Genomic DNA, 24,976 nt, shown 5'->3' on the forward strand with positions numbered 1-24,976 from the left:
TACTCATGAGTATCTTATTAGAAAGCCTTGCTGGCAAGGAACTCCAAGGCACTTTCAGTAGATTATACCAAAATTTGTTCCTGAATTAGTTGCAGAACAGTCGTCTGGCACCCAATTCTTGTTCAAAATGTTAGCAGGTTTACTGAAAAATTATTCCAATCCACCAGGTGACCATAAATGTTTTTTAGTCTTGAAAAGTTAAAAGTAGTAATACTAAAACATTTTTTTGTTGATGCCTGAAGTGATGTGGCGTAGGAAAGAAAGCCAAAAAGACATCAAAACCCTACAAAATTATTTACTTGGTTTATGGCTTGATTATGTGACTCATGCAGTTCTTTATGGTGAGTCTAGGTTAAAAAATAATCATAGAGACTGTTTTCTAAAAGGAAAAAACCTCAGAAACCTTATGGTAGTTACAAATAGATGAAAATGCGTATTTTTCAGGATATTTGGCAATCACGGAGTAAAAAGCAAGCAGGAAAATGATGTGCATATACAGTTAAATGTGTAATTAGTACAAGCTACAACCTACTTAAGACATAAGATAATTAAAATACTTGTATATATTGTGAGCACTTAAAAATTTTCCTGTTTAAAGAATTTTTCTAAGCATTCCTTAATCTTTTACTAAGGAAGGTGCAGGCCAGAATATTGGAAATGCAGGTTTAGGCCCTGTATCTCAATATCTTCCCCTTTGGTTTTGCTCTCTCTGTATTTCTGCTGCCAGTATTACAGTGGAGGAAATGCTTTACTACATCAATTATTTTGAAATTTGACTTTGGGAATATTGTCAGGATTATCTTTGACTTCTCTTACATGTGTAAATCAATCAAAGGAGAAAATTCTGAAGTCCTGATTCAGAAAATAGCCTGGTGTGAAGCTAGAAAACTATCTGATAGATTTTAGTGGTTGATTTGCTAAGAGCATGTCTATAGTGGGAAAAGATTCCTAAAGAGCAATTTAAGGTGAAAATTTAAACCCAAACTTCTCAGGATTATTATCTTACCCAAGTAGATCTGGTGCCTGTGTGTATTAGATAACAGGAACGAGCAAACCACTTGTTCTCAGCAGAAAATATCTTATGAAAAGGAGTGTCATATTCAGTAAATAGATATATTTTAATATAACCCTACTAGGGTCGATTTTCTGCTGCCAGATATGAAAGATGTCCTGAAAAAAATAATCACATAAGACTGCCTGTATTTGCCTAAATTTAGTTGAGTCCTCATGTTCAGCATTATCTAACCAACCACAGAAAGCTGTAAGTAGGTTCCCATCGTGCTTTAGTGCTGCTCTGACAGTGAGGAAGGGTTTGTTTCCTCTTCCAAAATTTGCTTATCCTTTCAGTTCCCTTGAACACTGTTAACATTCAACATTACCTTCTCGGTGGAGGGCTTCCCAGTGCTCTGTACAAAACTGCAGAGAGCTCTGGTCCCTGCCACAGGTGTCTTTGAGAGATGCAGGGAAGTGGCCAGAAAGCAGGAATGTTATTTACCGTTTTCTGAACATATGGTCAAGTACATAGGGAGCATTTTGGGAAAATCAGAGGGACAACATGTGCAGAGAGGGGAAGTTAAACCTAGAAAAGTGTTCTTTGCTTGCAGTTTGCAGTTCTACTGATTTAAATGAACCAGAAACACAAGTCACACATGCTTGCATTTTGCCAGCGCCTGTTGTATAAACTTTGTCCAAAGCATCTGTCAAATTTCAGCATTAGAACAGCACTTTTAACTGTGCAGTGTGTGATTAGACATGTGCCTGTGCCATGGTGGTTCTGTAATTAGACTGTACAGTTGTAACAGGCCATTTTAGGGCAGTGGCCTTGACCTGCTCTCTCTGTTGGGAGCATCTTTTCCCTCCCAGGTGTAGCCCAGGGTGCCCCCCTGGCATCAGCCTCAGTTACCCACAGCACTGCTGGAATCACCTGCCTGGGATACTCTCAGGGCCGTGGGGGAGAGCTCTCATTCTTGGGGGGAGAACAAAGGTGTGGACATAAATCCTTTGAAATGAGGCTTCATTAATTCTATGGAACAATTTGGTTTAAGTGTTTTTATTTTGAAGAGCAAGCATATATATAAAATGCTAAAATGAGAGCTAATGGGATGTCTTAAAGATTCCAGCATCTAGAAATAAATGTAAATGCACTGTACATAAATGTAAAGAACCCACTGTCTAGTATTATTAGTTATATATAAATGTAAATCTGACAATAAATTTTCATTACATTACTATTTTCATCTATATGCCTGAGGAATTGTTAAACTAAGTACAGTGTCTGCATTTTCCTCTAAATGCTTGTGTTACATTTATTAATTCAGGAAGCTAAAATGCTTGTGGAGATACTTGGGTATCACAGGAATTGCTCTAAATGGAACAAATTCAAATTCATAGTATTACGAAAAAACCATGGTCTAATAATAACACATTGCATTCAAAATTAAATTCTGGACAAAAGGATGAAAGAACAAGATACAGAAAATATCTGTATGCATCTTTGGAAGTGTATACAGATTCAGAAGGGCTTCTGAAGCTATGTAGCTGTTTCCTCAGTGACAGAAGGTGTAAAGTTCTGGGCTGTGTTTGCAAACTCGCCATCCAGCATCTCTGGCTCATTGCACTTTTCTTTGGGTGGACTTGTGCTGGCCCTGAGCCGTGTGCACCATCCTTTTGCCAGAGCACACCCTGTGCTCACCCTCCCTCCCTCTCTCTCCTTCTGATGGTACTTTGGTTTATACCATCATAGAATTTGGGGAAGAGCCATTTCTCTCTTCTCCCCGTGGACTTTTTTCACTCCTCGAATCTTTTCCCTTGGCTCCCTGCAGCTTTTCCTCTGCAGCTCTATTTGCCCCATTTCTGCTCTCCAATACTATAGATGTCCAAATTGAATTCACTCAGAGGAAATAGTGAGCCACTTCAGGGGAAGGCTTAGTTTTGGTGCGTGTTTCTAAAGCCTATAAAGTGACTTTATGTAGCACTATAGAAGTAATAATAAAAAAAACCAAACTAAAACACGACAGCTTTTTCTTTGCTCCGCATTTTTAAAGCCAACTTTTTTTCCACTGAAGGGTACAGCAAAAGAACATTCCTAGTTGTTCCATCATGTCAGCTCTCTTGGTTTGTAACCTCAAAAGAAATGAGCTTAAGCTCAAGTGTTTCAATGTGCAATGTGTTGGTCTCTATAGCGACCTTCCTCCCCCAACTCTCCTTTTGCTGGGGTAGAGTTTTCCTTACACTTATATATCTCAAGAGATGTCACATTTTTTTATTGCTCCTGTAGCATGTAATGTAGCCCTAGGTAGCTACACTAGAAAAGAAGGATTTTCACAGTATAATTTCTGCCATTTACTGCATACTGTGGAGCATTTTCTTAATTTTTTTTCCTTTTCTGCCTTTCACCTTTCTGCTTTAAAAAATGACATGATGGATATTAATATTTTTCCTTAATAAAAATGTATTTCCCCTTGATCTTAGTTTTGGTAATACATTATTCAGTGTTCCTTCTTAATGAAAGCCATTGGTTGTTCCATTACTCACAGCAGTTATTACAGCACTAAAGGTCTCGTTCATCAGAATGACTTGCAGAGGCAAATCCAAACCCCTGAGTGCTCCATGCATCAGGGTAATAGCTGTGGTGCATGCAAGTTATTAAAAAAAATTAAAATATAATGTGTGTTTCTTTGTTTTCTTTCCTTTTTTTTTTTCCCCCCCCTAACGCTGGGGAAAGATCTGTGAACATCATTTATTTTATTGCCTGTGTGTGCTTGTGCATACTCTGCTCTCTCAGTAGAAGTCATTGAGGGGGTGGACCTATTGATTGTGTCCCATTTCGTAAAACATCCTGCTTAAAATCCCGGATGTAGAACATGGATTCTGAGTTGTTCTTAGTTATCAGACTTTTCTTTGGATTCCTGTCATTTTGTTGGATAACAATAGAAGGGGGTATTGTAATCTTAGATGATCTTTGCTGGTATGAGGAAAAACGGGCACAGGTGTCTAGCAGAGGAGATTGGGAGAAGCTCTTGATCAAATCTTGGGATTGGGATTCTGTATTAAAGATAACTTCTGTAATATTGTGGTGTGTTGAGTTCATGCATTCTGGCATAAGCTGGACATAAACCAACTGCAATATAATGTGAGACAGCAATTTTATTTCATGCTAGTCATCATAAAAGTTTTTTTAAGAAAGCAAAGTTGTAGGTCTAGCTGGCATGTCAAAACAGAGAACAAAATTATGTGTAAATTTTGGAAATGTGTGGAGAAGTTGAGCTGTTACCTGAGCACAGAGGCACAGAGGCAAACAAGAGCTTCCACTGCCAGAATTATTTTTGCAGCATGGTTAAATGGTATTTGAGTCATCTTCTAAGGAACACAGTGTACATGTGGACACTTGAAGAATGCAGAGCATGTTTAGCACTTTCATGGCTCTTCTAAACCCTCATTCTTCTCTGAGTTTAATGTATTATACAGTTCTTTTGCCTGTACAAACCTTTTCATTTATTGTTTATAACTTTGCACTCTTTACCTGAATTGTAAGAAAGAAACAAGTTGGCCTAATTTGTATTCCAAAATGCTTGCTATAGAAATGGATTTGACAAGTACTTCTACATCATTTAAAAATATTTATGCCCTCTCCATGTATTATGGATGGTATATAGCTTTTGATGTCTAGCTTGATTCTGCTTTTGTTGATTAACTTGTCAATGTTGTGATTGCTTTACAGTGTTGCTGCAAAGTGGTTCACTTGCTTTTAGGTGTCTGCATCCTTCTTGGTCAACAAAGATCCCAGTATCTGAAGTTTGAGTTGGTTTTGAGGGGTTTTGGGTATCTTGGGAGCAGAGGGAAGGCCAGTTTTGGTTTTTTAAGTTAGTTTTATTTTTGGTTTGTTTGTTGGGGGGTTTGTTTGTTTGTAGACTGTAAGTATCATGACAATGATGGACCAGACAACTTGGAAATAGGAAACTGAGGACAAACTTACATATGCCAGTGTGCACCCACACGTTACCTTAGCAGGTGCAGTAGACAAGCTTGAGGAGAAGCAATTTTGAAAAAAAAAAAATGTGCAAAGTTTACTTTTAAAATAAATCATGCAACTAGAGCAGGCTAGTATTTTATTTGACCTGTAGCTTTGAAATAGGATAACTTCTTTGTTTGAGTTCTGTGCATCTTCTGCTTTAAATATGTTGAGGGCTGACCCCATTGCACAAAGGGTGTTGAGGCAGGTTTGAGGACAATGCAGCTTTCCTGGCAGGAGCCAGAGGTGAAGGTGTACATCAGCTCCCTGGTGGGGGGACAGAAAGAGCCAAAATACTGGTGTGTGGTCAGCACTGTTTCAGTCACAAACCAAAAACCCAGCACCACACTGGCTGCTGTGAGGGAAACCCCATCGCAGTCAGACCCGGTACATTTGGGAACTGTCTGGTTTTCGTCAGGATCTGCTTGTTCATCAGACCTCCCTCAGGTTCCTGCTCTTCGTGGTGGTGTTGTTCAGTGGTGCTGTGCTCGGGGTTGGTGCTGCTCGGTCACTGAGCTTTGTGGAGTCTCATTCTTGGGTTCACTGGTGGAACCCAACAGCTACAAACCCGCAGGGGAAGGGACAATTCCCATGGTGGTCACGGTCGTGCCCTATGAAAACATGCTGTGACAGCAACATCAAGGCTTCCAGGCAAAACTGGGAGAGAGCTGAATGGAAAATCCTGCCTGAGAGGTGCTGTGAAATGCTGCTGCAGGTCAGGTGAGGGGGAATAGAGCTGCAAGGGGAGGCAGGTTGTGGGATTGCAAATGGATGGCCCTTGGCATCATCCACACTCAGGTGCTTAGGTAGTATGTAACAGACCTCAGGCTATTTTCATTTTAAGTGGAGATAATTTAGCTAGATTGACCATGCTAAGAAAATGGCCATATATTTAAACAGTAATAATTTTGATGTTTTCTTCCCTGCTAGATTAAGCAGGGGAAGCCACGTGTAGTGGATTCGAGTCCATCATAATCTGCCTGTGATGGGAGAAATTGGTCCTTGTCAACACCCCAGGATTGGTTGCATGCATCATATTTAATGGGCTTTCTGTTCAGCAGCTTCTGTGGGTGGTGGAAATGGAAAATAATCCACACGAGCTTTTTCCTTCAGCCTCGTGTAGAGCATTAAATACCATCCCCATGCAGAGAATCTGGGCTATGGCTGTCAAAGGTACTTGAGCACCTTTTCTAGCTTTGTGATTCTTCTTGGCTTTTTCAGAACAGGAATAGCAGTAGCATGTGATGTTTTGGCTCACTGAGAAGGAGAGGGGTTTTTAATTAGGGGCCATTTTCTGGAACTGGAAGAATGCAAAATATGTAGCTGAATGTTGTGTGAGGGTGGGGTTGAAGGATGCTGAGATATAAAGCTGCTCTAGGGACAAAGGGCTATTAGAAAAACTAGGTGATTTTAGAATAAAATAATTTCCTTTTGTTAGTGTTTTTAGGAATTCTTTGATCAAAATGTCAAATCATGACTGCTAGCAACAAGGACATTCATGTGCTTGAGTCAAATAAGTAACATTCTGCCTTGAGTGGATTTCATCCTCACAAAGTGGCAGTGATGGGAGGGAAGAAATTACAAATTATAAGTCATGACGAGAGGGGAGGTAGCACATAGGGCAGGTCTTCATTGTACATTACTTCTTGAACATGGTGCAGGATTCAGATGTCTAAGTAGGAATATAACTTTCCCATAATCAAACCTTTGAGAGGAAACAATGCCAAAGATTCATATAAGGATAGAGTTTTGTAGGATAAAGGGCAGCCTAGAAAATGAGATTGAAAAATCTCAAGTCAACCATAAACGTCCTTTACTGTAGAGGTACTTTGTTCTCTCAACTACAATGTGTGACATAAGTTGTCTTATCTTGTTGAATTTAAGAAAAACACCCAAATTTTTAAGACCTTAAAAAAATTAATAGTTTTTATTTTGCCACATAAATTTGCAGTGTTTTTATATTGAAATTGAGTAGCAGAATTAGGGATGTCAAAATTAATGAGCAGATGATGCTGATGTGGTAAAATAACAAACTTTAAAATTTAAGAATACTCCTGGGATTGTTCTAAAATAGTCCTTTCTATTAGCACAGAGAGCTAATGGGGTTGTAATTGGTTTCCTTTAATACACACATGTTAAGTTAGCAGCCCATTTTGCATTATCTTGTCTTCTCCCACTACAACCAGATGTGCAGCTTTCCTAGAACTGCGCTCATGGGATTGCTCAGCAGAAGCCTCGAGCTTGGTTCCCAGCAGGTGCTGATCTCAACACCTTGTTGTTAAGGACAAGTAGTTGTGGGGTAAAATAAAGAGGCACCTTGGAGTAGCAGCACCATCTCAATTAAGCATCCAATTGGGAGGTCTCTGGCAGCAGGAAGAGAACCTTAAAGAATTAGTGCCATCATTCCTTATAATCAGTACAGAGAAAGGAACTTCCAACAGTTTTCCAGGTCTCTGATTCTAGAGGTGACATGTCACAAACAGGCACTGATCTTGATGTCCTAAGGACCTGTATTTAGGTGAACTTCCTTTTAGAGTTCTCCCTGTGTGTTTGACACCAATGATTCTCCAGCTTAGGGTGTTTAAAAGCTGAAGCACAAACCACAGCCCCTGAGCTCCAACACCAAATAAACTTGGAGAATTGAGACCAAGTTTAGATTTCCTCTCAAAAATACGTTTAATATATGAGCAGTATTTATATGGGCTGGGCAAATGCAATGTGCCTTTTGAAATTTTACAAGACTACAATAATAATTGAAAATATTTCAGTGTATCTCAAGATTTTTCTTAATTTAAGCATTCTTATTTTGTAATGTAGAATTCCAGTGTCTATTTTTTTTCTAGCATGAGTTATATAGATTTGAGGTCTGTTGTGGCTGTAAAATTAGTCTACTTGTTATGTTAGCCTTTAATACTGTATTCCCACCTACAACTGCAGTAACACAGCTTGAAGGGAATTTAATTAGGAAAATGAGGCAGATGAAATAGGCAATGTAATGTATATCTGCAATATGAAGAAGAGTAAATACACTTTTCATCTGAATAGTCAGAATAGAAGCTGTGTTAAACTGGGCTGAAATTTAATCAGAAATGGATTTCTTTTATTTTCTAACATTAGTATGTAATTGTGCTCCTTATTACTGGGGATTAGAAAGACTACTATCATTAAAGAAGAAACATCTTTCACCAATTATATTTAGTTTCTGGTTTATCTGGCACTGACCTTCTCTTTATGCAAAAAGTGGAGATCCCTGGAGGAACAGATGTAGTGCAGTGATTCCAATCCCCTGGGAAACCTCGAGCACACACAGTTTGCCTCTCATGACCTGAGTGCCCCCGTGCTGGGTGGATTCCTGCTTGTTTACAGGCCATCCAAGCAATGAGCAGGTGGAATTCACAGGACTAAAAACTTTCCTGCTTCACTGCACTCTGGAATATTCCAGTGGATTTTGCAGTGGTACCCATCCCTTATTTCCCCGAGGTGTTCTGCAGCGTTTGTGCCGGTGCCGAGCGCAGACGATCGCGCTTTACAGAGAAACACAGAGCGTCACCGGGGCAGAGAACAGCTTAAGTAATATATAAGAGATCATAAATAACTGTTTAAGAAAAAAAATTCCCACAGTCCCTTCTCGGAATTGGAGAGAGCAGCACTGGGAAGTCTGCAGCATTACACAGCACGGCCAATGCAAGGGACACATCTGCTTGAAACACATGCTGTATTTCTTTAGTCTGAATTGAGAGATAGAAATATGTTATTCAGGTACATTATTGTGTAGTAAGCAAATAGAAATGGTTTTAACATGTGCATTAATTCTATGTATGAGATTTTAAAATGTTTATTAGTTCTAGATCATCCCACTTGGGCTGTAACGTGATTCTTCAAACTGTTGCTTAGAGAGGTATGAGATTAGTGCTTTTACTTTACTGCTTTTTATAACTTTTTTAAACAAGATTGGCTGTGAAATAAGTGAAGATGCATGTGGTAGGTGTATGATGAGTATGTGGTTTAGGCAACCTGATGTCACCAACCTTATTTTGCTACTGTTTGTTGTTTTTTGCCGATGGCAGCAAAAAGCCAAAGGACTTCTCCTGGTGATTACCAAAATCTCGAGTTCTCTCCCTCCTTAAATCAAATTTCAAAGCATCAGATTTTAAATTCAGCCTCTCTTAAAGCCTTTGTTCTGTGTTTAAGTCTGTTCCGTACCTCTGGACATTGTTTTTATTTATCAGCATTTTCGAAGACAGAATAAGAAATGATTGGTAATACTCTTACTTCTGTCCAGAGCATTGCCAGATGCAGGGGCAGGTGTGGTGGTATATTTGATTTTCCAGCTACTGGAGACACCAGCTTAGTTTCATCACTGGATGGTAGTCCAGGCCATAGAATGTGTTTTGCTCCTTTATCAGAAACATTGCCTTCATTGCAAAAAGAACCATGTCTTTTTTTTGTATCAGGTAAAAACATTCTTGAATGTTTTAATTGGAATGAAAATCCCCCGCGGGGGGTTGCTGATGGGCTGCTTAAGAGAAATGAGGAAGATTGATTGAAGGTCCTAATAGTTATTTTTCTCAAGCATCAGCACAAGATAGCAGGTGTTTCCTCTGCTAAGCAATTCTTTTAGTTGCTAAAGAGACTTGATTTTTGTGTGTTGTCAGGTTTCAGGTTTAATATATGCTGAGGGACACATCTCAGACACTTAATCTTCTGTTGACTTTATGGGGAAAAAACTGTAGAACTTTTTCAGATCTTTGAAACAGGTGTAGTTAAATCTCCACTTTTCCGTGGTCTGCTCAAGGATTTCCTTTAATCTCTGATTTTCAAAAATAAAACAAGACATGGTGCCTGCTTAGAGAATGTTTATTACTTGGAAATGTAGTCATCTGATTTGTTACTGTGTCTTATACTAAGATTTTTACATGTTTTTCTGATGTAAAGCCTGACTGGATGCATCTGCTATCCTTAATTTAATTTAGTTAAATTCTTCTGTGGAACCAGTTAGCTACAAATTCAGAAGTTCCTTTCTAAGAACAGATATTTCTCAAAGACACTTTCAAAGTGTGTGCACTTAGGAGGGTTGTTATGTGTACTTCGTCATGGGAGCAGATAAAGGAGCGGGATGTTAAATTAGAATAAATCTCAGCTTAAGAGCCAGGTTGGGTTTTACTGAACACAGCAAGCTTCAAGAAAAGAGCTGCTACAAAAGACCCTCCGTGACTCTCACAGTGGATTTCCCCATCTGGAGCAACATATAAAACTGAATTTCCTGATTAGTCACTTGGTTCAGGCAGGGCAATGTTAGTGTAATGCTTCCGATGTGTCTGAAGTATTGTCACAGGAAATTCATCATTACTTCGTATTTTACCCTGCAGTACCCTGGATATTTCTGACTGCATTAAATACTTTAAATACTCTAGGGCTTAAAGACCTAAAATAGAAACTGTTAGGATTGTGCCTTAGCTATTTAAGAGGGATTTTCATTCTCATCAGGAGGAGAAAAAATTTTAGTGAATGAAAATGGAATTCTTTGAGTTTCTGTAAGAGAAAATGTGATCATCTTCACATTCCAGTTGCTCAAGCTAGAATGTGTGGATGGAAAATGAATAAATACACTTTCCTTAGGTTGCTGGTGTTTCTTCAGTTGAGGTATTTAGTGGAGAGATTCATTTAGAAAATGTGGTCTATTTGGTAAGTCCTGTGTGCATTGATTTGCATTGTGGCAAAAAGCTTGTGAAATCCCATTTGTGCTTTTCCAAGAACATACGATCCAGAGGTACACAATGCAGGACAAACGAAAACGGGGGGGGAATAATTACGAAATCTGTTTAGAATTTTGTAGTCCTGCCAAGAAGGTGAGAAAAGGGTTTAAGAAATGATATGTAAAATTTTTGCTGTGGACGGGAGCCTTTTCCAACACCCCTTCAAAGAAGCGATACTTTTAGGAAAACCCTAACAACCATTCCAGGGCATCCAGTGCCTTGATGAGCCCAGGAGGCGCTTTCTGTTGGAAGCTGCCTGGGCAGTTTGTTTGTCCTATTGCTGTTGTTTGGAAAGGCAGAGTCAGTCCCTTAATTATCTCCCCTCTCGTGCCTTTCAGACCCTGAAGGTTGGCGTCCGTCATGCTGAGGTTCGGGCAGCACCTCATCAAACCCTCCGTGGTGTTCCTGAAGACTGAGCTCTCCTTTGCTCTGGTGAACCGCAGGCCGGTGGTGCCAGGCCGTATCCTTTGGATGGCTGTGCTCTTGGGAAGAGCAGGAGGGACGCAGAGTGCTCGGAAGGCCAGGTAGGATGTGACACGGGCTCGGTCTGAAAGCAGGCAATGGAACGGGAGATCCTTGATCAGTGTTGCAGAACTGCCGAAAACAGTTGCTAAGCAACTGTGACCTTCGAGGTGAATTTCTATTGACCTTTTCACCACAGAAGATGTATAAACAACCAGGTGCTACTGAAAGCGTTTTAAAGTGTATCTGAGGTGGTACTGTTTAAATTTCATATTATGCTAAATAACACATCCCGCTTCCCTTTTAATAATGTCACTTATTTTCAGATGTGGTAACTTTTTCATGGAGAATTTTCAGCTTCTCCTGGCTAAATGCACACCATTTGTCAAGTGGCAGTAGGATCCTTTATGAAGACTTTTTTTCTTTTCTTTTTTTTTTTTTTTTTGAGGGGGGACAGATTGCTTTGATTAATTTAGGTAGGAATGAATTAAATAAACCATCTGTATAGTGCACACATTTCGTGATGAAAAAGTGAAGCCCCACGTTGTAAGTAAAATTCTCAAGTTAGAAACTTTATAGGAACTTGATGCTAAATGAGCCTATTTAGGGTATTTTGTAGTGTGGTGTGTTATTTTCCAGTCAAAACTCTACTGCTCCAAAATTTGTGCTGCTTTCATTGGCTGGAGGTGGAATTTTTCAGAGATGATCAAGATGGATCACTTTTCCTATAGAGGTTCATGGTAAAATTTTAGTAGGAACTCAGGCAATGACTGAATGTGTTTCGGGAAAAGAAGAAAGTTGTCTGGAGTTTATTGAAAGTTTTCTTTTTGTTCCGTAGCTTTATGTTGTTTCTTTCATAATTTAACATATAATTCAGAGTTTAGTAAACTTGAATGTATTTTTTAAAGTCACAAGATTGAACCTTCCTCTCCTCCTATCACTTCTATAGATTATAGTTGTTCAATATTGAACTTTTCTCTCCACCTGCTTTAAATGGTGTTTGTGTGTACCAGAAGTCAGATTATTTGGTTATAAATGCATGGCAAAGATGCACAGACTTCATAGAAACGTTAGAGGTGTTACTGTCTCACCAGTATATTTTAATGAATTAAATTAACAGTATTTCTGAACTTCAAGTTTCTGAAATACCTGGCGTAAATCAGTGTGATTTACAGATTTGTCATAATAAATCTTTGTCATTTTCAAAGCTGTATAAAGACAATATCACATCAGTCACTGTGTGATGCAGAGCCTGGAAATGCCCGGGCAGTATGTTGGTTTATGCATTGCCTGGATCAGAGAGTAAATAAAATGTTTCCTTTTCTTCATGTGGAGGTTTTAAAAATAATATGAACACTTGTTTTTGAATTAATCAGTTAAGTGAGCAATTGCATCTGTTGTTAAAAATAGAGTATTTCAGATGAAGGATACTTGTTTTAAAGTTTTGTGAGCACCTAGTAATGACAATTTAAGGAGCCTATAAAACTTAATTATTATAAGCTTCTCTCCTTCTTAAATAATTAAAGATTATAAACTCTAGTTGTATAGTTATTGCTGACTTTTGGCAGATACATTTATTTGCTCAGGGTTTAGCTTTGTTATCCCATAATGAGTATTGCAGCGTATTTTATAGTGTCACATTGTTTTAATAGCTTATGTGTTGTAATATATAATGTAGTCTTTGTTTCTCCATTGAATAAATGTTCAGGTAATAAAAACCCAACCCTTTTGCTTTCTCATTACAATATGAAAAAATTAGAGATCTTGATACAAAGACTAGAATACAGTATGTAAAATAGAGCAATTTGCAGTTGGAAGCCTTTAAAATGTCTGTATAATGCAGCATTCATCTTGAGACCTGGCAATAACAAGTGTATTTTCTTTGTTTTATTGCAATAATTTTATCTACCTTGTCTTTGGCACACATATGACATTCTTTTTCTCTTTTTTTTTTTTTTTTTAGTAGAAAATAAAATATTAATGTATGTGAATTAGAGAGACAAAGGAAATCAGTTGGAAAGCCAGCTCACTCCAGGTGGTGGCTTTAATTAACTAGTAAGGTTGAAATTCCGTCTTGAAACAGAACATAGGATTGGAGCTGTGAATTGGCTGTGATAGTTTTAAAATAAAAATTCAGTCAGAATGGTCTTGTGGAGTTCGGTGCTTGTGATTTGAGCAGGCTGGTTCAGTTCACACATTGCAAAGTTTGGTGTTATTTCCAGCTGCCAATCCTGTGAATTTAGACTGACACTTCAGAGGCAAACTGTGCTAATAGAAACCAAAAGTAGGTAGAGTAAGAACACAATATTTATGGTAAGGGAAGAGTTCTCCTGTTCCTGGACAGAGCTGCCTCATTTGGCCCTGTGTTAGACCTGATGGGTGCACACGAGTTCATGGACTCAGACCCTGTTTGTGTTGGGATCCCTTTCAGTGATTATTGCAGATTCTTGAATAGAAAGGAATTGGGATCTTAAGTAAGGAACTGGGATATCTTAAGATATCCCTTGAGTAAGGAGATATCTCACATTACATTCAGTGTGCAGGCTACAATATGGGCATGTGCTTGACAGGAGGAAACTTATTCACCTCTTTTGTCTCAACCAAATGGAGAAGAGCTAAATGTGGTGAGTGTGCAGGATTAGTGTGTGTTCCCTTCAGGACATCCAGTCCCTTTGCTGTCACCTAATAGGGAAATGGTTAAAGCTCAGAGGTGTGTGACCGCAGTCTGACTGAAGACATCATCACTCAACTCCCATGACAAAATGAGGGGTCTGTGACTGCTCTACTCTTCCCTGGAGTTCAACCCCTGCCCCTTCTACTTGTCTGATTTCAGAGCATGGAGTCACATGGGATTGGGGACAGTTTTGATCAATGAGACACTGTTTTTTGGGCTGTACTTTTGTGAGGGTTTTCTGTTTTGTACAGGAATTGTATGACTTTTTTTGCTAATGCCTGTGCATTTTGAAGGAGCCAGGAGTCTGGTTGGGAACATGAGTGCTGTGTGCAGTGCACATCTTGGCAGCAAGTGGGAGTGGTGGGGAAGTGAGCTGGTTATTCTGTAAGCTTGCTGGGATGTTTACCCATATTCAGGTACCAGTACCCTTTTTTATGAAAAGTAGAGTCCTTGTTTCCTCTCAGTTCTGTATCTTGCTGCTCTGCAGAGAGTGATTGTGAAAAAAAGTCATTTGTGACTCCGTTGAACAACAATGTGGTTGGAGAAGGCAGCTATTCAATAGCTGGAGCAGGGTAGGGATGTGTATAGTCAGCAACTGCATTGTTTCTGTCACACAAAAGGCCCAAGACAAACTGAATCAGCTCATGTAACCAGCATGAGCTGAGCTTTTGCTTGGCTTCTTGAATGATTTCGTTCAGAGCTTCCACACTTCCACAGAACAGAACTGTGGCTGTTTTAAACAAATTCCATCTCCTCTTTGACATGGACTTTTTTGCTTTAACATGGTAACAAACACTTTGTGAATGACCTACCATTTTATTGATGTTTTCCTCGCCCTGCACCAGAGCTTTACAAGGTTTTGCTCACATCTTCAATAAATATGAACTGTTTTTTATCACTGCCTTCCTCATGGCATTGTGCAGGGTACTTGCTTTCATCTTGTGTTAAACGTGAAAAATGAATTTGAACATTAGCAGAATCCATTTGGGGACCAGGACTTTTTATTATAAATAAAATTATTCATTTGTTATGTCCAATTTTTTTTTCAGCAGACAAGGTATTGATCTTTGGATTTGTGTTCAGGATGCCGTAAGAAGAACTAGCACAAAAGGAACACAGAAACATTTGTAAATTGATTGAATGCAATATGTAATGACAGAGACAAACATCAGATCTATGGCAATACTATATTATACAAAGCATTTTTCAGCAGTTTATTGAATTGGTTATTAAAAGGAACAGGCTTCCCAGCTGGGAACAACAAGCTGAGGGTTATTGGGACCAAGTAATTTTAGAGAAATTTGTGGTGGCCAGGTTGGCTCCCTTACTAAGGGCACATATATGTGTTCATAATAAATTATAATAAATGCTTTATCACAACTTTTCAAATGGGATTGATTATGAAAAGGTTCTTCTATTTAAAAAAAGAAAAAAGGAAACAAAAAAAGGCACTTTAACTGTTACATGCTGAATTCTGCTGGACTACTTAGTATTACTGTTTTCATAGAATTCCAATTTTTCCCCACCAGAAAGTATTCTGGTTGTGGGGAATGGACCATATATAAAACCCCAAAGCATGGGATGTTTTCTGACAACTTCATCCCTATATGGAGTTAATGGTCATTGTTTGTCGCCGAGACAGTTGTGGTGTTCTGTGAGTTATTGCAGCTTGTTCCTTTTATTAATGAGTAGAGAAAACATTAGTTGAACCAGATGCTCCTTCAAAGACTTCTCCCAGCCCGAGCTGCAGTGTGACTGTTCTGGCTCTGCTGCTGGGGTCGGGCAATGTGAGAGCAGCATCTGCTCTGCTGCAGAGTTTGTTTGGCTCTGAGCTCCCCTGTCACCTGCTGTCAGAACTGCTGTACTACTCGAGACTGCCACAAGTATTGTCATAATGCTTTCCTTGGAAGTTTTGCAGTTAAAAAGAAACAATCCTTTTGATTAATGTTGTTTCTTAATATATTTTAAAAGTAGTTTTTAATTTAGCTTCAGTCCTGACAGAATTTCCGTTGAAGATAGTGCACTGGCTCTGGAGAGAAAAGTAGTATTCTCTCACCAGGTTTTGTTGGAAACCATGATATTTATCATTTATATGAAATTTTAATTCTTCATAAAGTTACAGAGCTGCGGTTTGTTACGGTTTAGTTACTTTGTACCTTGCATGTTTATCACATCTATATTTATGCCACATAATTATGAATTTTATCGGGTTTAGCCCAAACAAGTATTAATATTTGCCATAAAACTTAGATTTAGAAAATAAAATTCAGTTATAATGCAGAATATATGAATTTTTATCTACATATTGCAATAATTTATGCTGCACAATTGCAACTACGTGTTAGACATATCTAACCCTGTGGGAAAGTATTCTTTAGTGCTCATTGCAGAAGTTTCCTATGTATTACTATTATTACTAGTTTGTTTAGCACAATGTTAAGAAGCAATCATACTCCTTTTAGCTCTTTTAATGAAGAGCTAAAAATAGGGGTGTTTGGTAAAGATTTTGTAACTTAAGTATGATGGTGGAGATGGCAAGGGAATCACATGGAGACAGAAAATGTTATTTGGTACAATATGGGCTGGACTACCTATGTGAATTCCTCAAAATGTCTTGTAACTTTAGAAGAAGAAAGTACTAGGAAGAGAATGCAGTACCTTTGCTGGTGCAGAAAAAATGGGAAGAGCAGATAAAAATGATAGATCTTATTTGAAAATGTGAGGGAAGTATAGAATATATCTCTTCATCAGGAATGCAGAGGAGATTCGGACTTACTTTATGTGTAATCAGTGTTTGGTAAGTTCTTTTTGAGATACCAGACTGAAGCTGTTGAACATCAGTGAAAATTCCCAAGTTTTTTAACTCAAATCCCAAATAAAGCTGTTCCGTGACTCCTCCTTATCTGAGCAGTCCTGATCCCTCCAATGGGACTTACTAATGCCTTATAATGTTTACTTGCACAAATGAGAGTAACAAAACCACTTCCTGTGCTTAATCATTTGTAGCTGAATTAAGCTGTGTTGTGCAGAGGGTGAGGAGTGGGGCTGCACCCTTGGCAGCAGCAGGCTTGTAAATCAGCTTTGCCTGGTGGAAAAAGGTTCTCCTCAAAGAGCCCAAAGCACGACTGCTCCGTGTATGCAAACCACTTGAACTTTCTGGTGGTAGAGAGACCACTTAATTATCTCAGGCCTGGAGTCATTTTGTTTGCAGTCTCCAAACAAAGGGATGGTGTTTGACTCGAATTGAGAAATGCTGCTTGTGAAGATAACAGATTCAGGGCTCTGTGCACAAAAGCTTGTCTGTCTGACTTATTTGTGGGCATGGACTTCAACTGTCTCATTTGGGCTGATAAAAAATGCTTGCTTTCCCTTCAAATCTTGTCTTGCTTGAAAGGTGCTCACTGTTGAAGGAGGATGTACTTCACCAGATATATTATTCTGCTTGAATTGTTATAGTTGCATTAATATACTGGTATTGATGAAAATCCCTTTATAAATGCTTTGTGCCAATATTGTAAACAGAAAGGAAAAAAAATGAAAGTAATGAAATCAGAAATATTTCTTGCTGATTTGCAAATGGAGTAAGTTACCAATTAAATTATTCATTTACATGTATTCAGCAGATTAGTGGTAAGAATTTCTCATTCTACATTGGAAGAGGTGTTGGAAAAGCTGTCTTAAGGCCACATCTGGGAGAGGCAGTAGATCCTAGGCTGGAGCCTGGTGCATCTTACAAATGTCATGGAGGGATGAGCAGTCTTTTATTAGTCATGTGTTGAACCAACCTTCAAACCTGAATGAGAAATCTGAAACATGGGCTTGTAAGCTGTGTTTCGTAATAGGTTGCATCTGTGCAATTAAATTTCTTGACTACATTGTTAGCACATACTAAAATCCAGCAAAAAAGTTTCAATTCCATTTTTGTCTGATCCCTTTTATTCACCTTTCATCATCATCATTGATTGGAACTTATAAGTGGCTTAAACCACATTATGCATGAACCTCTCTACTGCTCTGTGTGTTTCAGGGGCACTCACTGCACAGTTCCAAAGGTGTGTTACTAATGTGTGTCTTCTAAAAGTGGAACTGTTTGTCCTTATGAGATCCAGGGACATGCAGAAGAATTCCCATTTTGTCATGTTTACCCTCATTATTGATTTGCAAAGCATGTTAGCATTTTAACATTGACTTCCAGCTATAGTTTTATGGTATCTGACTTAATTTACTTTGAAGTTCCTGTCATTGGGGTGACAGAGATATCTGGTAAAAAGAATTTATTTCAGCATAGCAAGAAACGTGTCCAAGTGTTTAGTGAGAAAAGCCTCATTCTAAGGAGCTGGAAAAAGTCAAGTCTAAAAGACAGAGGAGCAAAGCAACAGAGAAGGATGGAAAATTAAGAGATAGCAAACTTTTGTATGAAAAGTGTCTGGGAAACTGAGGCAGGGGGTAGAAAAGGTAAAACCTCCAAGCCTCCTTTGAGGTTTAACACAATAATTGGCATTCTTGTTTAAAAACCTGTGAAGTCCTGTTCATCTTACTGCTCTCTACCTGAAAGGAGGTTGTAGCCTGGTGGGGGTCAGTGTGTCCTCCCCAGGAACAAGCAATGGGACAAGAGGAAACAGCCTGAAGTTGTGCTGGGTGGGTGGGGTGGGTGGGTGTATTAAACTGCACATTTGGAAGAATGCCTTCATCAAAAGGGGGGTCAAGCACTGGCACAGATGGCCAGTGCAGTGGTGGAGTCACCATCCCTGGAGGGCTTTAAATGATGTGTAGATGTGGCTCTCAGGGACATGGTTTAGTGGTGGGCTTGGCAGTGCTGGGTTAATGGTTGGACTGGATGATCTTAGAGGTCTTCTCCAACCTAAACAGTTCTATGATTCTATAAGTAATGAATCCTTTTAGCCCAGTGCTTATTTTCTAGTCTAGTAGAGAGCAAATTTGTAATTGGTGTGGTTATTGAACAAACCTGTAATTTTATCCTTTTTTTCACATCAGTAAAACCCAAACAAATAAATGGACGATAGATAACAAATGCTAAAGAGGTGTTTGCTGCTGTTGCGCTTTTGACACTATGGAAAATTAAAGTACCTGCGTCTGTAGCAGAAAACCACATGCTTTGCATTCAGGTACCAATTACCATGAATTTTAAAAAAGAGAGGAGTACAAAGAAATCTTTTTCCTCAGTACATAACTGGGTTTAAATTCAGCTGTTTCTACTTTTTTAGGTAGTTTCTGGCTAATGAAGGAGATGACAGTTACAAGTCATTCCTGTTATAGTTTGTGTACCTTTTTTCCTCAGTACAGCCATTAGAATGTGATATGCAGCACACACACAGTTAACCAAGTCTGGGCAAGGTATTGCATGACTTGCTCTTACAGCAGAATATAATTAAAAGAGATGATTGGAATACATGGATATTCATAATAGATGTCGCACAATTACCATAAGTAATGCAATACATGCAAAATCTCCATTTGTAATGAAAATAGATTTGCTGGAAAGTCAATTGGAAATTTCATTTATTGCTTATTGTTTCCAGCATATTGGAATATTTTGTGCTATTCAGTGTAATGCAACTATGTGTTTTCTTCAAGTACATATTTTTGAGAGGCATCTAACATGAATTTCCTGTTGCAACTCATAAGAGGAGATCTAGTGATACAATGTAAATCTGTCATTTCTTCTCTTTGCTGTGGAGAGCCTAATATATAGTGTATATGTATACTAATGTATAGTATTTTTCTGTTGAAACATACATTAATATTCCCTGGTGTACCATAATTATAATCTAATGAAGATATTTCATAATTTCACAAGTAACCATCTTGTACTCCCTATATTTAAAGGACCTCAATCTTGGTTTAACCCCGGTCAGCAACTAATCACCACACAGCCGCTTGCTCACTCCCCCCCAGTGGGATGAGAGGGAGAACTGGAAGGACAGAAGTAAGAAAACTTGTGGGTTGCTATAAAGACAGTTTCATAGGTCAAGCAAAAGCCACTCACATGGGCAGGCAGGTGTTCAGCCAGGACAGCAGGGCTCCATCGTGTGTGGCAGTGACTTGGGAAGACAAACACCATCACTCTGAGTGCCCCAACCCCTTCCTCCTTCTTCCCCCAGCTCTATATGCTAAATGTGACACCATGTGGTCTGGGACATCCTTTGGGTCATTTTATGTCCCCTCCCAACTCCTTGTGCCACCCCTACCAGATGGGTAAGGAGCAGCAAAGCAATAGTGAAAACATCCCTGAGTTATCAACATTGTTTCAAGCACGGATCCCAAATCACCTCCTACCAGCGACTATTTGGAAATCAACTCTATCCCAGCCCAAACCAGCACAATCTTCAGCAGCAAAGAAGGAAATAAAGGGCAGGCCATGCATGCGAAAAGTAAGCAGAAACACTCTCTAAACATACAGGAGGGAAAGAACAGTTCACTGTGATGTGTCATCCCAGTACCTTCTCCAGGGCATAGAGACTGATATATAATGCCATAGCCTGATCTCTTCAGGCTGCCTGGTTACATGTCAGTCCTCTGCAAGTAAATCCAATTTCCTGTGTTCCCTCAGTGAGTGCTCATGCAGAGGTCTGAGTAGAGTCCAGACACCAATACAGATTTCTTCAGATTCAACTTCAGTAAAAAAGGAAAATCTTGAGTACGATTGCTTAACCCTGAAGGAGTACTGGTCTTCTGGATACCTGAGTAAAATAGCTTGAGTTTTGAGATGCAAGGCCTCAGCTCTGTTGGGCTTCACCTCTTCTGACATCTGTTGTTTTTCCCTCCCTCTTTTCGTCCTCTCTGTCCCCTTGCACAGGTAACTCATGCCCAGTGCTGTGTTTTCCCCCGGTGTCGCTCAGGAGGGGAGCCCGTGCAGTATCTCCCGCCTCGCTGTGCTCCTTGGTTCGTTCAGGAAGTGCTTTTCTCTGTGGGTTTGAAGTGGCAAGTGAGATTATCAAGTAAAGTGATTCCAAATGGCCCCATAATTGCTTTGCAGAGCTTCAGTTGAGGGTCAGGCACCTTCTCTGAGCAGGTAATTGGGTAAATTATGTTTTAGTAAGTTGTCTTGTGTAAAGTTAGATACGAACATAGCAGACAGTGGAGGCTTTGTTGTAAAATGAGGCTGCAGTAGGAAATGGAGTGCATAATTCATGGATACAGAAGACCACTCATACCATATCAAGGTTTCTAAGGTTGCACAAGTGTGTATAGTCTCCTATTCATTTGCTAATGTCTTTTACTTGTTGCTGTTCCTTGTAACCTGCTGACTTCTACTGTTTCTAATCAAAACATAAACCTCAGCATCTCTCAGTGATCTCTCTGGAGCAAATGTTCATATTGTTCAAAAAAAGTTGAAAATCCCTCTACTGATGCTCCAGTGTAACATTGTACTGCATTCAGATAAGTGATCACTCCACAGGAGCTGCCTAAGAGCAGTTGGTTTTAGTTCAGGATTCAATGATCTTTATCTGGAAATAACTGGGAATGCATTGCGATGGCCTTGTTGCTGTTTGTTTCATAAAATTAGAAGTTGCGTGCAATGAGTTTAAATAGGTGAATTTGGAAATTCTGCTTTTTATGCAGCCTGGAGTGATTGTATTTCCCCAAGTTTAAACACGTGCCATAACTTCCGTGAATTGCATTCGATGTATGTGTGGTGGTTTGGTCTAGGCCTTCCTTGGTGACCAGTTTGTAACCAAGGAAGGGTCCAGATGTACCCAGTATTCCCAACAATTTTTACGTAAGCCAGGCTATAAGAAGAAAGGAGGAGAGGCCTTCTCTCTCTTTCCTTCCGGCGGCTTGGAGGTGCCGGTTCCCTGCTGTTGAGTCTGTCATGTTGGGGAGCGAGGCCTGGTCAGGCCTTGCCGACCTTGGGAGACAGAGGTTGCCGGCGATCGTTCCGGAGCGACTCTCGGTTGTCCCAAGGAGAGTACTGAGATAGTTTTTTGCTAATTCTTTTAGTTGCTAGATATTGGACTACTAATCGAGATATATATATGTATTATTTTGGTTTTGTTCCTTTTCCCTTCCCCCTTCCCTTGTGAAATTATATATATATTTCAATTGTATATAACTGTAACATAAGTGTAAATATATTTATATGTATTACTTTAGCTGTCTCTCTCTCGGTTTTCTTGGTTGTTTTTTCTCCTTCTTCTCCCTGAGGTTTTGGGGGGGGAGGACTTCTTGTGGTAAGGTTTGGAGACTTGGCAGGGAACCAGCTTCAAACCGTATCACTATGGCAAAATTAAATACATGTGAACTGCATCTGAAAAAAAGACTGATGTTTGGGGATTTTAACCTTGGCTGTTGGTGAGGACATAGCAGGGTATCTCTGCCGAGCATTGCTGCCTGTTGAATGTTTGGGTGCAAGAACCACCAGCAAAGTTGCAAACAATCCAATGCTTTCTTGTTAGAGCCAAATGCCTTGTGTCCAATGTTCTGTTAAAACTTTTGGCACATTTGCGCAATGAAATTACATATTCTTCCCCCTGCCAATTACCTTAGCTCCAGGTAGTGCAAACTGAAGGCAAACTTTTAAATATATACTTGATTTTGCATAACTCTGTTGTGGTGGAGAGAAATTATGTTGGCAGTGAAAACTTTGTAAGCACTTTGAAATAGGATTGATGTATTTTTCAGATGACTCTCCTTAAAAAATTTTAGTAAGAGACTTCAGACGTGGCTGTTCACACAGAGTTGCAGAGGTACTAGGAGAGTATTGCAAGAAAGGGTTTTTTTGGCTGTGTTTTTTGTTTTTCTGCAGTCATTTTGAATGAATGCAAAACATGGAGTTGCCACCCTTCTTAGGTAGTGGGAAGACTTTTAAGATGAAAAAAAAGAAAGCCACCTAATTAGTATGCAGTCATGTGGAAGGATGCTAATGACATCTCTCCTCAATTAATGTTTCCTTACTATGACCCAATCAATATTAATAAAATAAGTTATACTTGCTTGTCTTTCAAAAAAATTTCTGAATTTGACCTGGAGAAAGTTCATCACAAAAATTATTGTAGAGTTGTATAATTCTATTTTTATCTTAATCAGAAAACGGTGATGTTAATGGAGCACTGCTGAGTTAACATAATATTTTGCTGAGGCTATATTAGCTTAGAAAACAGTGAAAGTATTCCCTTTTCCTCTCTAGTTCCTTAAAAAAATAAAATACGATGCATCTAATATCAATAATGATTATTTAGAAATACATGTGGTATTGAATAAGTTTTTAAAAAATGTGGAGAATCATTCTTACATGAAGGTTGGGTATTAAATGAAAGCATCTGATGCAAACAGATGTTTGTAGAAAGCAAAGCCCAAGAAACATCTTGCAATGGCATTTGTTTATTCAGTTCTAAGAGAAAAATAGGAGACAATTTTGAACTAAACAGAACTGCTTTCTGAAATACTTACAACATCTAGCTTGGTTTTTATTGTGTAGAACATCTAGACTGGTTTTTATCATGTAGATCAACCAGTCATCTGTTGCTTAATTTTCTTGATTTTTGCACAGCTAAAAGTTGGAGGAAGTGTTTTAGTTTGTTTATCAGCTGGGGTTATATGATGGAGTGGGTGTGGGTCTTACTCAAACTGGAGCACCCCAGAGAGAACAAATCCATGGTGTTAGAAAGCTCATCAGGCTCAGGTTGGCCTCTGGTGATGCCTTGTGTGGAAATGAGTTTTCTGTAGGGAGTGAGGGGCTGCAGCTCTGTGGGTGTAGCTCTGCTGTGCTCCTTCACCTGCATGTAAAATTCTCTCTCGTGATGATTGGTTTTATAGTTATTATATCTTTATATAAAATCTTCAACTTGTTTAACCCATTTTTAAACTGCAGGAAGACAAGATGTCTGGATGAGATTTTTTTTTTTTTCTGTGTATGTGAGAGATATTCTTTATCCAAACCTCTAGTGAGAGTCCAGGTCAGGTTTTATTCATCCTTAAACAAGAAAAGTCTGATCCATTTATCTGGCATTCACAGCAGGATTGTTTGTTTTAGTGTAATCCTGACATGTGCTGTAGATTATTTATTCTGGTTGAGGATGGTTTTTTAACATTTATTGGTCTCTTAGAAGCCCATGGATTTATCTGCTCATTTGTATATGTTCCAGTGCTTGCAGTGTGAAGGATAATTTGTAAAACTGACTGCTAAAACTAGGGGTATTTTTGTGTGCAAATCAAAAGGATGATTATATGTACCTGCCTTAAGAATTGAGAGAATTATACATGGGATGTATATGGAAAGGTAATGAGGTTTGATCCTCCTACTTTAAATAACAGGATGCATAATAATGATCATTTTGATACGAAATCGATACGAAGAATCTGGCATTACTAAATGAAAGAGTAAAAAAATTAATATTGTAACCAAGCAGTAGAAATGCAAGGGCCCCTCTGGGTGCCATGCTGGGATTGTTGTTGTGCCCATGTATTCCAAAAGATATTCCTCCATTTTTTCAACACAGGGGCAAGAGGGGGGAGCAGAGGAAAGGAGATGATGTGCAGTCCAGCTTTGAGTCTTTTCTCAGATCCTCCTTGATCTTTAACTGTCACATTGATGGTACCTGAATGAATTTAACTTTGTGCCTCAGCTGAAGTGTTGTCCATAGGGGATCATTTTATATTGCCTACAAGATATCAGAGTAAAGAAAATAATGTGATTTGATAACTGTGTTTTGTCACGATTGAAAAGGCACAGAGAGATGCTCTATTTGTCTTTTTAAATAATGAAAGTTGAATCAAGATTGTCATCTGATCTGTCAGAGGATTCAGCAGCAATAACTATCTTCCATCTCATTACTTCTCCTTCCCTTTTGAAACTTTTTAATCTTTGCAAGAAAAATTGTCAACTGTTGTAGATCTCCGGTGTTTGTTGTTCCCATTTACTGCACGAAGGATACATACTTACTTTTAAAGTCTGATCGTTGAATTGGTGATTTTGTGAGGAAGTGAGAGTGTTCTCAGCTGTCACAGAGATCTCCTCTGTTCCTTATTCCTGTAGGTTTGAAGAGGAAAAAAAAAGAAAGACTTACCTACTCAAACTGTGTTTTTAATTCATGTTGTTTAAAATGGTGGTGA

General features: G+C 38.9%; 1 protein-coding gene across 2 annotated transcripts in view; it reads left to right on the top strand.

Annotated features, from left to right (window-relative positions):
* Positions 1-24,976, top strand: part of FHIT (fragile histidine triad diadenosine triphosphatase) — a 539,340-nt gene that overhangs the window by 130,093 nt on the left and 384,271 nt on the right. For both annotated transcript variants that reach the window (XM_064667330.1, XM_064667331.1), the window contains exon 3: positions 11,106-11,227. In XM_064667330.1, coding sequence (XP_064523400.1) covers positions 11,128-11,227 — 100 coding nt within the window. In that variant the 5' untranslated portion in view covers positions 11,106-11,127. The remainder of the gene's footprint in view (positions 1-11,105; positions 11,228-24,976) is intronic.

Source organism: Pseudopipra pipra, chromosome 11 (genome assembly GCF_036250125.1).
Source record: "Pseudopipra pipra isolate bDixPip1 chromosome 11, bDixPip1.hap1, whole genome shotgun sequence".
In the NCBI taxonomy this organism is placed as follows: Eukaryota; Metazoa; Chordata; class Aves; order Passeriformes; family Pipridae; genus Pseudopipra; species Pseudopipra pipra.